General features: G+C 43.4%; 1 protein-coding gene across 1 annotated transcript in view; it reads left to right on the plus strand.

Annotated features, from left to right (window-relative positions):
- LOC124034953 overlaps nucleotides 1–13,405 on the plus strand; it is a 60,748-nt gene that overhangs the window by 24,538 nt on the left and 22,805 nt on the right. Inside the window, exons 14-17 of the mRNA XM_046348345.1 lie at nucleotides 1,203–1,411; nucleotides 6,741–6,883; nucleotides 8,386–8,530; nucleotides 8,769–10,403. Of these exons, the coding sequence (XP_046204301.1) occupies nucleotides 1,203–1,411; nucleotides 6,741–6,883; nucleotides 8,386–8,530; nucleotides 8,769–10,403 (2,132 nt within the window). The remainder of the gene's footprint in view (nucleotides 1–1,202; nucleotides 1,412–6,740; nucleotides 6,884–8,385; nucleotides 8,531–8,768; nucleotides 10,404–13,405) is intronic.

Consider the following 13,405-nt stretch of genomic DNA (forward strand, 5'->3'; position numbering starts at 1 on the left):
ATACTCCTCAATGCCATTGGATGAATCCTGGAACATATTCCAGTCTGTGCTAGCAAAACAGTCTTGTAGTGTAGCATCCGCTTCATCTGACAACTTACATATTGAGCGAGTCACTGGTACTTCCTGCTTTCGTTTTTGCTTGTAAGCAGGAATCAGGAGGATAGAATTATGGTCAGATTTACAAAATGGAGGGCGAGGGAAAGCTTTGTATGCGTCTCTGTGTGTGGAGTAAAGGTGGTCTTGAGTTTTTTTTGTTTTTTTTGGTTGCACATGTGACATGATGGTGGAAATGAGGTAAAATGGATTTACGTTTGCCTGCAATAAATTCCATGGTCTTCGTGCCAGCATCGGTTTGTGGTGGTAAATAGACGTCAACGAAGAATATAGCTGAAAACTCCCTTGGTAAATAGTGTGGTCTACAGCTTATCATGGGATACTCTACCTCGGGCGATCTATACCTTGAGACTTCCTTGATATTAGACATCTCGCACCAGCTGTTATTGACTAATAGACACACACCCCCGCCCCTCTTACCAGACGTAACTGTTCAGTCCTGCTGATGCACGGAAACCCAGCCAACTGTATATTATCCGTGTCGTCGTTCAGCCACGACTCAGTGAAATATAAGATATTACAGTTTTTAATTTCACGTTGGTAGTATAGTCTCGAACGGAGCTCATCCAGTTTATTCTCCAGTGATTGCACGTTGGCCAATAGAACGAATGATAGAGGCGCGTTACCCACTCGTCGATGAATTCTCACAAAGCACCCCAATCTCTTCCCCCTGTATTTCCGTCTTTCCTTCATGTGAATGACAGGGATTTGGGCCTGGTCTCGGAGAAGCAGTATATCCTTCGCGTCAGATTCATTAAATAAAAAATCTTTGTCCAGTTCGAGGTTAGTAATCGCTGTTCTGATATCCAGAAGCTCTTTTCGGTCATAAGAGATTGTTGCAGCAACATTATGTACAAAATAAGTTACAAACAATATGAAAAAACACACAAAAAAGCACAGTTGGTTATGTGCCCGTAAAATTTCAGCCATCCCCACTGGCGCTATTATATCAACCAGCTAATTACTAGAATCAGGTGTGCTAGATTAGGGTTTGAGTAAAAACCTACAGTACGGTAGCTCTCTAGGAACAGGGTTGGGAAGCCCTTGTCTGGGGTATATTAGCCTAATATCAGTTGTCTGTAAAGTAGACCGTTGAGGTCCGTGTCCGAGGGCACTGTGTCCAGGAACATCCCTGGGGGGTCCCAGAGCGGGCGGACCGTCACCCCTCTGAATATCCTCCACCGGAAGAACTGTTACGGGGAGACTCTACTCCACATTGCAGCCATTCAGGGAGACACCCAGGGGGTCAGAGACATGCTGTCACAGGGGCTTGACGTCAACATGCCCGATAATGCAGGTAAGACATATAGCAGCCATTTATACTGAACAAAAATATAAATGCAACTTGCAACCATTTCAACAATTTTACTGTGTTACAGTTCATAAATAAATTAATTAGGCCCTAATCTATGGATTTCACGTGATTGGGCATGGGAGGGCATAGGCCCACCCACTTGGGAGCCAGGTCCAGCCAATCAGAATATGTTTTTCCCCCATTTATATACAGTGGGGCAAAAAAGTATTTAGTCAGCCACCAATTGTGCAAGTTCTCCCACTTAACAAGATGAGAGAGGCCTGTAATTTTTTATCATATGTAATCTTCAACTATGACAGACACAATGAGAAAAAAATCCAGAAAATCACATTGTAGGATTTTTAATGAATTTATTTGCAAATTATGGTGGAAAATAAGTATTTGGTCACCTACAAAGATGCAAGATTTCTGGCTCTCACAGACCTGTAATTTCTTATTTAAGTGGCTCCTCTGTCCTCCACTCGTTACCTGTATTAATGGCACCTGTTTGAACTTGTTATCAGTATAAAAGACACCTGTCCACAACCTCAAACAGTCACACTCCAAACTCCACTATGGCCAAGACGAAAGAGCTGTCAAAGGACACCAGAAACAAAATTGTAGACCTGCACCAGGCTGGGAAGACTGAATCTGCAATAGGTAAGCAGCTTGGTTTGAAAAAATCAACTGTGGGAGCAATTATTAGGACATGAGAGACATACAAGACCACTGATAATCTCCCTCGATCTGGGGCTCCATGCAAGATTTCACCCCGTGGGGTCAAAATGATCATGAGAACGGTGAGCAAAAATCCCAGAACCACACGTTGGGACCTAGTGAATGACCTGCAGAGAGCTGGGACCAAAGTAACAAAGCCTACCATCAGTAACACACTACGCCGCCAGTGACTCAAATCCTGCAGTGCCAGACGTGTCCCCCTGCTTAAGCCAATACATGTCCAGGCCCGTCTGAAGTTTGCTAGAGAGCATTTGGATGATCCAGAAGAACATTGGGAGAATGTCATATGGTCAGATGAAACGGAAATAGAACCTTTTGGTAAAAACTCAACTCGTCGTGTTTGGAGGACAAAGAATGCTGAGTTGCATCCAAAGAACACCATACCTACTGTGAAGCATGGGGGTGGAAACATCATGCTTTGGGGCTGTTTTTCTGCAAAGGGACCAGGACGACTGATCCGTGTAAAGGAAAGAATGAATGGGGTCATGTATCGTGAGATTTTGAGTGAAAACCTCCTTCCATCAGCAAGGGCATTGAAGATGAAACGTGGCTGGGTCTTTCAGCATGACAATGATCCCAAACACACCGCCCGGGAAACGAAGGAGTGGCTTCATAAGAAGCATTTCAAGGTCTTGGAGTGGCCTAGCCAGTCTCCAGATCTCAACCCCATAGAAAATCTTTGGAAGGAGTTGAAAGTCCGTGTTGCCCAGCAACAGCCCCAAAATATCACTGCTCTAGAGGAGATCTGCATGGAGGAATGGGCCAAAATACCAGCAACAGTGTGTGAAAACCTTGTGAAGACTTACAGAAAACGTTTGACCTCTGTCATTGCCAACAAAGGGTATATAACAAAGTATTGAGATAAACTTTTGTTATTGACCAAATACTTATTTTCCACCATAATTTGCAAATAAATTCATTAAAAATCCTACAATGTGATTTTCTGGATTTTTTTTTTCATTTTGTCTTGTCATAGTTGAAGTGTACCTATGATGAAAATTACAGGCCTCTCTCATCTTTTTAAGTGGGAGAACTTGCACAATTGGTGGCTGACTAAATACTTTTTTGCCCCACTGTACATATAGGGGCGGCAGGTAGCCTAGTGGTTAGAGCATTGGACTAGTAACCGAAAGGTTGTAAGTTCGAATCCCGAGCAGACATTCTAACAAGGTACGAATCTGTTGTTCTGCCCCTAAACAAGAATTTGTTCTTAACTGACTTGCCTAGTTAAATAAAGGTTATAACCTTTATATATATATATATATATACACGTTTCATCAGCTGTCCGAGGGGCTGGTCTCAGATAATCCCGCAGGTGAAAAAGCCAGATGTGGAGGTCCTGGGCTGGTTTGTTACATGTGGTCTGCGGTTGTGAGGCCATTTGAATGTACTGCCAAATTCTCTAAAACGACATTTGAGGCAGCTTATGGTAGAGAAATTAACATTCAATTCTAAGGCAACAGCTCTGGTGGACATTCCTGTAGCCAGCATGCCTTTGTGGAATTGTTTTGTGTGAAAAAACTGCACATTTTAGAGTTGCCTTTTTATTGTCCTGTGTAATGACCATGCTGTTTAATCAGCTTCTTGATATGCCACACCTGTCCGGATCATCTTGGCAAAGGAGAAATGCTAAGTAACAGGGATGTAAACACATATCTGCGCAAAATATGAGATAAATAATATTTGAATGAATGTGGAACATTTCTGGAATCTTGTATTTCTGCTCATGAAGCATGAGACCAACATTTTACATGTTGCATTTATATTTTTGTTCATTATAGATACTCACACATAGCACTTCAATAATATTCCAACTAGTACAGTAATTGTACACTGCTAAGACTTAATAATATTGTACATTTATGGCGTGTTAACAGTTATGAAAATATATATATATATTTTACTTCCTGCTTTGCTCCTAGAGTACACTTGCAACAGGTCAACATTCTGCCAGTCCACCCACTATGCTAACATTGACTTAAATGGGCACTCCTTTTCTATTCAGTATTTCTCTATGTGTACAGTATTAGTGACTCATAATGGAAGGCTCAATCAACAAGTGACCAGGTTTTCCCACGTGAAAAAATAATACAGTTTACTATAGAGTACTACAGTACTTCTATAGGAAATGGTAGTATCCCTCATGTGTAGTACTTACTGTAGATTGTTGTAGAATACCATAGAAGACTATGGTATTATCTTCAACACTAGTAAATAGTACAGTACTTTCAGCAGAAACACTGCATTCCACCAAAACCCTACACTTTTTTAACTATAGTAAATACTAAACTATTTCATTTGCTTATACCCTGCCCATTCCCCTCCCCCATATTGCAATTTGTGCCACCCATAACTGGTAAACCTACATGCCAAGTATAGACCATATTGTGTTCCCTGCAGGTTATAGAAAAGAGCAGACACTCTGAACTATCAGACCCCAGCCCTGCCTACCTACCTATACTACCGTTCAAACGTTTGGGGTCACTTAGACATGTCCTTGTTTTCTATTAAAACATACATGAAATGAGTTGCAAAATTATTAGGAAATATAGTCACGATGTTGACAAGGTTCTAAATCATGATTTTTAATTTAAATAATAATTGTGTCCTTCAAACTGCTTTCGTCAAAGAATCCTCCATTTGCCTAAATTATAGCCTTGCAGACCTTTGACATAGTTGTCAATTTGTTGAGGTAATCTGAAGAGATTTCACCCCATGTTTCCTGAAGCACCTCCCACACTTTGAATTGGCTTGATGGTCACTTCTTACGTGCCATACGGTCAGGCTGCTCGCACAACAGCTCAATAGGGTTGAGATCCAGTGACTGTGCTGGCCACTCCATTCTAGACAGAAGACTAGCTGACTGCTTCTTCCCTAAATAGTTATTGCATAGTTTGGAGCTGTGCTTTGGGTCATTGTCCAGTTGTAGGAGGGAATTGGCTCCAATTAAGCGCCGTCCACAGGGTTTGTCATGGCGTTACAAAATGGAGTGATATTCTTCCTTCAAGATCCCTTTTACCCTGCACAAATCCCCCACTTCACCACCACCATAGCACCAGCAGAAGATCACATTGCCTCCACCATGCTTGACAGATGGCGTCAAGCACTCCTCCAGCATCTTTTCATTTTTTCTGCATCTCACAAATGTTCTTTGTGATGCGAACACCTCTAACTTAGATTAGTCTGTCCATAACACTTTTTTCCAATCTTCCTCTGTCCAGTGTCTGTGTTATTTTGCACATCTTAATCTTTTCTTTTTATTGGCCAGTCTGAGATATGGCTTTTTCTTTGCAACTCTGCCTAGAAGACCAGCATCCCGGAGTCGCCTCTTCACTGTTGACGTTGAGACTGGTGTTTTGTGGGTACTATTTAATGAAGCTGCCAGTTGAGGACTTGTGAGGCATCTGTTTCTCAAACTAGACACTAATGTACTTGTCCTCTTGCTCAGTTGTGCACCGGGGCATCCCACTCCTCTTTCTATTCTGGTTAGACAGTTTTGGCTGTTCTGTGAAGGGAGTAGTACACAGTGTTGTACGAGATCTTCAATTTCTTGGCAATTTCTTGCAAGGAATAGCCTTCATTTCTCAGAACAAGAACAGACTGACGAGTTTCAGAGGAAAATGCTTTGTTTCTGGCCATTTTGAGCCTGTAATCGAACCCACAAATGCTGATGCTCCAGATACTCAACTAGTCTAAAGAAGGCCAGTTTTATTGCTTCTTTAATCAGCATAACAGTTTTCAGCTGTGCTAACATAATTGCAAAAGGATTTGCTAATGTTCAATTAGCCTTTTAAAATGATAAACTTTGATTACCTAACACAACGTGCCATTGGAACACAGGAGTGATGGTTTCTGATTAATGGGCTTCTGTGCGCCTATGTAGATATTCCATTAAAAAATCTGCTGTTTAGTGTACTACAGTCCATCAAACACACTACAGTAAATACTACAGTCCTCAAAAACACTACATTAAATACTACAGGATACATCAATCCGAAAAAACGAGATTAATTACTATAGTGTGCACTACAGTTTTGTATACTACAGTAGTATATACTACAGTATTGTAAGGTACTGGGTGTCGTGAGTGTGACGTCAGGCACAGGAAAACAGAGAGTTCAATATCGTGCTATTTTAATGCACACACGGTGAACCACGGCCACCCCACTAAACACTGGGTGCTCAAAACAAAATGCCCCAGACATGGGGAACGAAAACAGTCCAGCACTAATACACGACCATAAACCAACACATTCGTCTGTATCAAACACCAGGGTTACAATAATCAATAAAGCCCAACTAATTACAACAAACTCAAAACAGGTGTAATCAATAAACACATGAGGAGGGGAGAAAAGAATCAGTGGCAGCTAGTAGGACGATGAGCGCCGAGCGCCACCCGAACGGGAAGGGGAGCCACCTTCGGTCGGAGTCGTGACAAGTATACTATGGAAAATACTACAGTATTCACTGTAATGTTCTTGCGGAATACTACAGTAAAGTCCGCAAAAACACTACAGGGAATACTATAGTATTTATACCATAGTATACTATAGTATTTCAAATTAAAATGTTTGTCTGTCATCTCATGCAGGTTGGACTCCTCTTCACGAGGCAGTGTCCCACGGTCACTATGAGATCAGTAAGCACCTGATCCAGGCAGGAGCTCTGGTCAACTGTACTGGAGAAAATGGAACCACACCTCTACTTGATGCTGTAGTGCAGGGACACCTGCAGGTACATATATGTCTGTGTGTGTGTCACTATAAACCACGTCCACCTACATCCAAATAAAGTACAGAATCACTAATGGCCTTTAGCACCCAGACTAGTTTCAGTGTGTATGCATGTTTGTGTGAAAGAGAAAGACTGAGAAATTGTGTGCGTGTGTGAGACAATTTGTGTGTGTGTGCTCTAGAGCTGGCCAATACTGACAAAAATCCATATCGCAATAAATTGACTGAATTATTATGATTATTATTATCACAATTTTATCACGATAAAATTAATTAAACGATAAGATTCGTAAAACTACTATTACTGCTTTGAATGTTGTACCTATCAATTGTCCTATTAACAATCACCTATATTAGCAAACTTATTTCATTTCAAACTTCACATTTCTCTATTAGGACCCTAGCCAAAGGTTGCACCTCCGGCACTCGGTCTCGTCATGTCATTGTTATGAACGTTCTCAAGCCTCCCTCTACCAGCCGCACAATAGTGATGCCCTGAAGTCGTGATAAGCCCAGTCATTCTGGACGGAGGCTAACGATTGTTTAGTATAAATTACACTAATAGTGCTTGTCAATACTATGACATTACTAACATAGTCAAATATTTAGTAGGAAACGACTTTGCCAGCAGATCACCGACCATTTCGAATCCCACCGTACCTTCTCCACTAATATAATTTACAGCCAATCTGTAAATAGCCCACCCAACTACCTCATCCCCATATTATTACTTGCTATTTTGCACCCCAGTATCTCTACTTGCACATAATCATCTGCACATCTATCACTCCAGTGTTAATGCTAAATTGTAATTATTTCACCTCTATGGCCTATTTATTGCCTTACCTCCCTCCTCTTCTACATTTGCACATACTGTACATAGATTTTTCTATTGTGTTTATTGACTGTATGTTTGTTTATGTAATAATAATAATAATAATATATGCCATTTAGCAGACGCTTTTATCCAAAGCGACTTACAGTCATGTGTGCATACATTCTACGTATGGGTGGTCCGGGGATCGAACCCACTACCCTGGCGTTACAAGCGCCATGCTTTACCAACTGAGCTTTTTTGTCCAACTGCTTTGCTTTATCTTGGCCAGGTCGCAGTTGTAAATGAGAACTTGTTCTCAACTGGTCTACCTGGTTAAATTTAAAAAATATATATTATCATGTCGTCAAATTTACTTTAGACAGATGCCAATGTTGTCATTAGCTAGCAAAGTTAGCCAAAAAAAATGCTAGCAATGCTAACTTTAGTTAGCTCAAATCTGTTGTACTCCCCTCAACCTTAGCTAACTAGCTAACGTTACGAAACATGCAACCCATGAATTGGTTATTTATTGTAATGAACGGTATCAGCAAAATGTCCACGATAAGTGGTCAGTTTGGTCGGTGTCAAAAAATGTGGTTTATCGGCCCAGCTCTGTGTTTGCACATGTGAGTGTTACCTCTGTAAATGCATACTAGGTCAGCTGTGGTTTGCTTTGTGTATCACAGATAGCAGAGTTGCTGTTGAAGCACGGGGCAGACCCTCTACTGAAGACCAACAACGGACAAACAGCCTATAGCAACACCTCAGAACCCTCTCTGATCAAACTCTTGGAGAAAAACATCCCCAAGAACAAGAGAAAGGCACTAGCAGGTCTGGACCTTTCCATAAACAAAGACATGTTATTCTGTTGTTTCTTTGGTTTAGGTTTCTACCAAATGTTTTGCTGTTGTCTATATTATTTAATGGTAAAGTTATATTGTTCTAGGCTTGGGTGAGTTTCCTAGAAGCCTTGTAACACTGTCATTTTTGGTCCAGTGACAAGGTGATCTTAGTCCTACAAAGCTTCCAGGAAACTCTCACCTGTCTCGTTCTGTTCTGTTTATCCTAGCACCAACAAAACGACCTGCAGACTCGTCCCAACTCAGCCCGTCCCAAAGTGGAACAGGGAGAAAGCTCAGGAGGTTACCAGTTCAGGCAGATCAGACCAGCACTGACCAGGAAAGATACCAGCAGAGACGCACAACAACCAGGTCTGAAAACAGCAACATTGACCAGCAGAGACGTACAACAACCAGGTCTGAAACCAGCAACACTGACCAGCAGAGACTCACAACAACCAGGTCTGAAACCAGCAACACTGACCAGCAGAGACGCACAACAACCAAGTCTGAAACCAGCAACACTGACCAGCAGAGACGCACAACAACCAGGTCTGATACCAGCAACACTGACCAGCAGAGACGCACAACAACCAGGTCTGATACCAGCAACACTGACCAGCAGAGAGACACACCAACTAGGTCTGAAACCAGCAACACTGACCAGCAGAGACGCACAACAACCAGGTCTGAAACCAGCAACACTGACCAGCAGAGAGACACAACAACCAGGTCTGAAACCAGCAACACTGACCAGCAGAGATGCACAACAACCAGGTCTGAAACCAGCAACACTGACCAGCAGAGAGACACACCAACTAGGTCTGAAACCAGCAACACTGACCAGCAGAGAGACACAACAACCAGGTCTGAAGCCAGCAACACTGACCAGCAGAGACGGACAACAACCAGGTCTGAAACCAGCAACACTGACCAGCAGAGACGGACAACAACCAGGTCTGAAGCCAGCAACACTGACCAGCAGAGACGGACAACAACCAGGTCTGAAACCAGCAACACTGACCAGCAGAGACGCACAACAACCAGGTCTGATACCAGCAACACTGACCAGCAGAGAGACACACCAACTAGGTCTGAAACCAGCAACACTGACCAGCAGAGAGACACAACAACCAGGTCTGAAGCCAGCAACACTGACCAGCAGAGACGCACAACAACCAGGTCTGAAACCAGCAACACTGACCAGCAGAGACGGACAACAACCAGGTCTGAAACCAGCAACACTGACCAGCAGAGACGCCCACCAACCAGGTCTGAAACCTGCAACACCGAACAGCAGAGAGACACAACAACCAGGTCTGATACCAGCAACACTGACCAGCAGAGACGGACAACAACCAGGTCTGAAACCAGCAACACTGACCAGCAGAGACGCACAACAACCAGGTCTGAAACCAGCAACACTGACCAGCAGAGAGACACAACAACCAGGTCTGAAACCAGCAACACTGACCAGCAGAGATGCACAACAACCAGGTCTGAAACCAGCAACACTGACCAGCAGAGAGACACACCAACTAGGTCTGAAACCAGCAACACTGACCAGCAGAGAGACACAACAACCAGGTCTGAAGCCAGCAACACTGACCAGCAGAGACGGACAACAACCAGGTCTGAAACCAGCAACACTGACCAGCAGAGACAGACAACAACCAGGTCTGAAACCAGCAACACTGACCAGCAGAGACGGACAACAACCAGGTCTGAAACCAGCAACACTGACCAGCAGAGACGCCCACCAACCAGGTCTGAAACCAGCAACACTGACCAGCAGAGACGGACAACAACCAGGTCTGAAACCAGCAACACTGACCAGCAGAGAGACACAACAACCTCTACTAAAGGTATTTGAACCAGGTGTCTGCGTGTCTCTGTGAAAACTGTCATGTCTATGTATGGGCTGTAGGGCTGTAGTAGTGATGTAGGGCTGTAGTGGTAAGTGCTGTAGTGATGTAGGGCTGTAGTGCTATAGTAGTGATGTAGGGCTGTAGTGCTGTAGCGCTGTAGTGATGTAGGGCTGTAGTGCTGTAGGGCTGTAGTGATGTAGGGCTGTAGTGCTGTAGGGCTATAGTAGTGATGTAGGGCTATAGTAGTGATGTAGGGCTGTAGTGATGTAGGGCTGTAATGTTGTTGGGCTGTAGTTCTGCTGTAGTGATGTAGGGCTGTAGTGCTGCTGTAGTATTGTTGGGCTGTAGTTCTGCTGTAGGGCTGTAGTGCTGCTGTAGTGATGTAGGGCTGTAGTGCTGATGTAGGGCTGTAGTTCTGCTGTTGTGATGTAGGGCTGTAGTTCTGCTGTTGTGATGTAGGGCTGTAGTGATGTAGGGCTGTAGTTCTGCTGTAGGGCTGTAGTTCTGCTGTAGTGATGTAGGGCTGTAGTGATGTAGGGCTGTAGTTCTGCTGTAGTGATGTAGGGCTGTAGTTCTGCTGTAGTGATGTAGGGCTGTAGTTCTGCTGTAGTGATGTAGGGCTGTAGTTCTGCTGTAGTGATGTAGGGCTGTAGTTCTGCTGTAGTGATGTAGGGCTGTAGTGATGTAGGGCTGTAGTTCTGCTGTAGTGATGTAGGGCTGTAGTGATGTAGGGCTGTAGTTCTGCTGTAGTGATGTAGGGCTGTAGTTCTGCTGTAGTGATGTAGTGATGTAGGGCTGTAGTTCTGCTGTAGTGATGTAGTGATGTAGGGCTGTAGTTCTGCTGTAGTGATGTAGGGCTGTAGTTCTGCTGTAGTGATGTAGGGCTGTAGTTCTGCTGTAGTGATGTAGGGCTGTAGTGCTGCTGCAGGGCTGTAGCAGTGTTGTAAAGTACTTTAGTAAAAATAATTTTAATACTTATCATTTTTTGGGGTATCTGTACTTTAATTTACTATTTATATTTTTGACAACTTTTACTCCACTACATTCCTAAAGAAAATGTATTTTTACACCTTACGTTTTCCCTGACACCCAAAAGTACTCGTTACATTTTCAATGTTTAGCAGGAATGGAAAAAGGTCCAATTCACACACTTATCAAGAGAATATCCCTGGTCATCCCTTCTGCCTCTGATCTGATGGACTCACTAAACACAAATGCTTTGTTTGTACATTTTGTCTGAGTGTTGAGCTGTTGACCCTGGCTATCAGTAAATTAAAAGAAATCAATAAAATTGTGTCGTCTGGTTTGCTTAATGTAAGACATTTTAAATGATTTATACTTTTACTTTTGATACTAAAGTACATTTAAAACCAACTAGACATTTACTCAAGTAAGATTTTACTGGGTAACTTTTACTTGAGTAACTTTCTATGAAGCTATCTTTACTTTTACTCAAGTATGACAATTGGGTACTTTTTCCACCACTGGGCTTTAGTGATGTAGGGCTGTAGTGATGTAGGGCTGTAGCGATGTAGGGCTGTCGGTTGGGCTGTAGTGATGTAGGGCTTTAGTGATTTTGGGCTTTAGTGATGTTGGGCTGTAGGTTGGGATGTAGTGATGTAGAGCTGTAGGTTGGGCTGTAGTGATGTAGAGCTGTAGGTTGGGCTGTAGTGATGTAGGGCTGTAGGTTGGGCTGTAGTGATGTAGAGCTGTAGGTTGGGCTATAGTGATGTAGGGCTGTAGGTTGGGCTGTAGTGATGTAGGGCCCTTTCTATCACCTCCTGTCTCTCTCTCTGTCCAATACATATGAAAACTGGTTCTCATATCCCCCTGTAGTACAGTCATGTATTCTTCCCTGTACTAGTCCCCATCATAGAACTAGCATTACTAGAACGGACAGTCTTACCATTCTCCATTGAGTGTCCCCACCAGTCAAATCACTATTGGTCAGGCCTCCCGAGAGGCGCAGTGGTCTAAGGCACTAAAGATCTAGTAGCTGTGCCACTAGAGATCCTGGCCGGCTCTGTCGCAGCCCGGCCGCAACCATGTTTGCGGCGCACAATTGACCCAGCACCGTCCGAGTTAGGGTGAGGGTTTGGCCGGCAGGGATATCCTTGTCCCATCACTCTCTAGCGACCCCTGTGGCGGGCCGGGCGCATGCAAGCTGACACAGTTGCCAGGGGTAGGGTGTTTCCTCCCACACATTGGTGTGGCTGGCTTCTGGGTTAAGCAGGCATTGTTTCAAGATGCAGTGCGGCTTGGTTGGGTTGTGTTTCAGAGGGCTCTCGACCTTCACCTCTCCCAAATCCGTACTGGAGTTGCAGAGATGAGACAAGACTGTAACTACCAATTGGATACCATTAAATTGGGGAAAACCTTTTTTTTTTTAATTAAAAAATAAGCATGAAAAAAATACATATTTGTCAGGGCTTTGTTGTTTCTAGTGATTCGATTTCTATGGTCCCCATACAGACCTGGCCACCAGAAGAACCTTTACTCCTCCTCCTCACCCTCAACCAATCCCAGAGGTCCTGAGGAGAAGGAGTTCGCTCTATGTCCCCAACCCTGATCCAGAGGTACAAGGAGAGGACAGTGTTGCTATTAGTGACAGCGAGAGTGACGAGACCGTTGACTACACGGGAGAGGTTTTTAACTTCTCGTCGGACGAAACAGAAGACTGGACTCATGAAACCACGCTGGAGCTCTATAGAGAGGGAGCTGTGAGGAGCAGGGAGGACTCTGGTTGAGCTGAATTATAGTTTGTTGTTGTGTTTTGTCTATTACATCACATTTGTTGTTGTGTTTCGTCTATGACATCACATTTGTTGTTGTGTTTTGTCTGTGACATCACATTTTTTGTTGTGTTTTGTCTGTGACATCACATTTGTTGTTGTGTTTTGTCTATGACATCACATTTGTTGTTGTGTTTTGTCTGAGACATCACATTTGTTGTCGTGTTTTGTCTATGACATCACATTTGTTGTTGTGTTTTGTCTGTG

Source organism: Oncorhynchus gorbuscha, linkage group LG05 (assembly GCF_021184085.1).
Source record: "Oncorhynchus gorbuscha isolate QuinsamMale2020 ecotype Even-year linkage group LG05, OgorEven_v1.0, whole genome shotgun sequence".
NCBI classification, from domain to species: domain Eukaryota; kingdom Metazoa; phylum Chordata; class Actinopteri; order Salmoniformes; family Salmonidae; genus Oncorhynchus; species Oncorhynchus gorbuscha.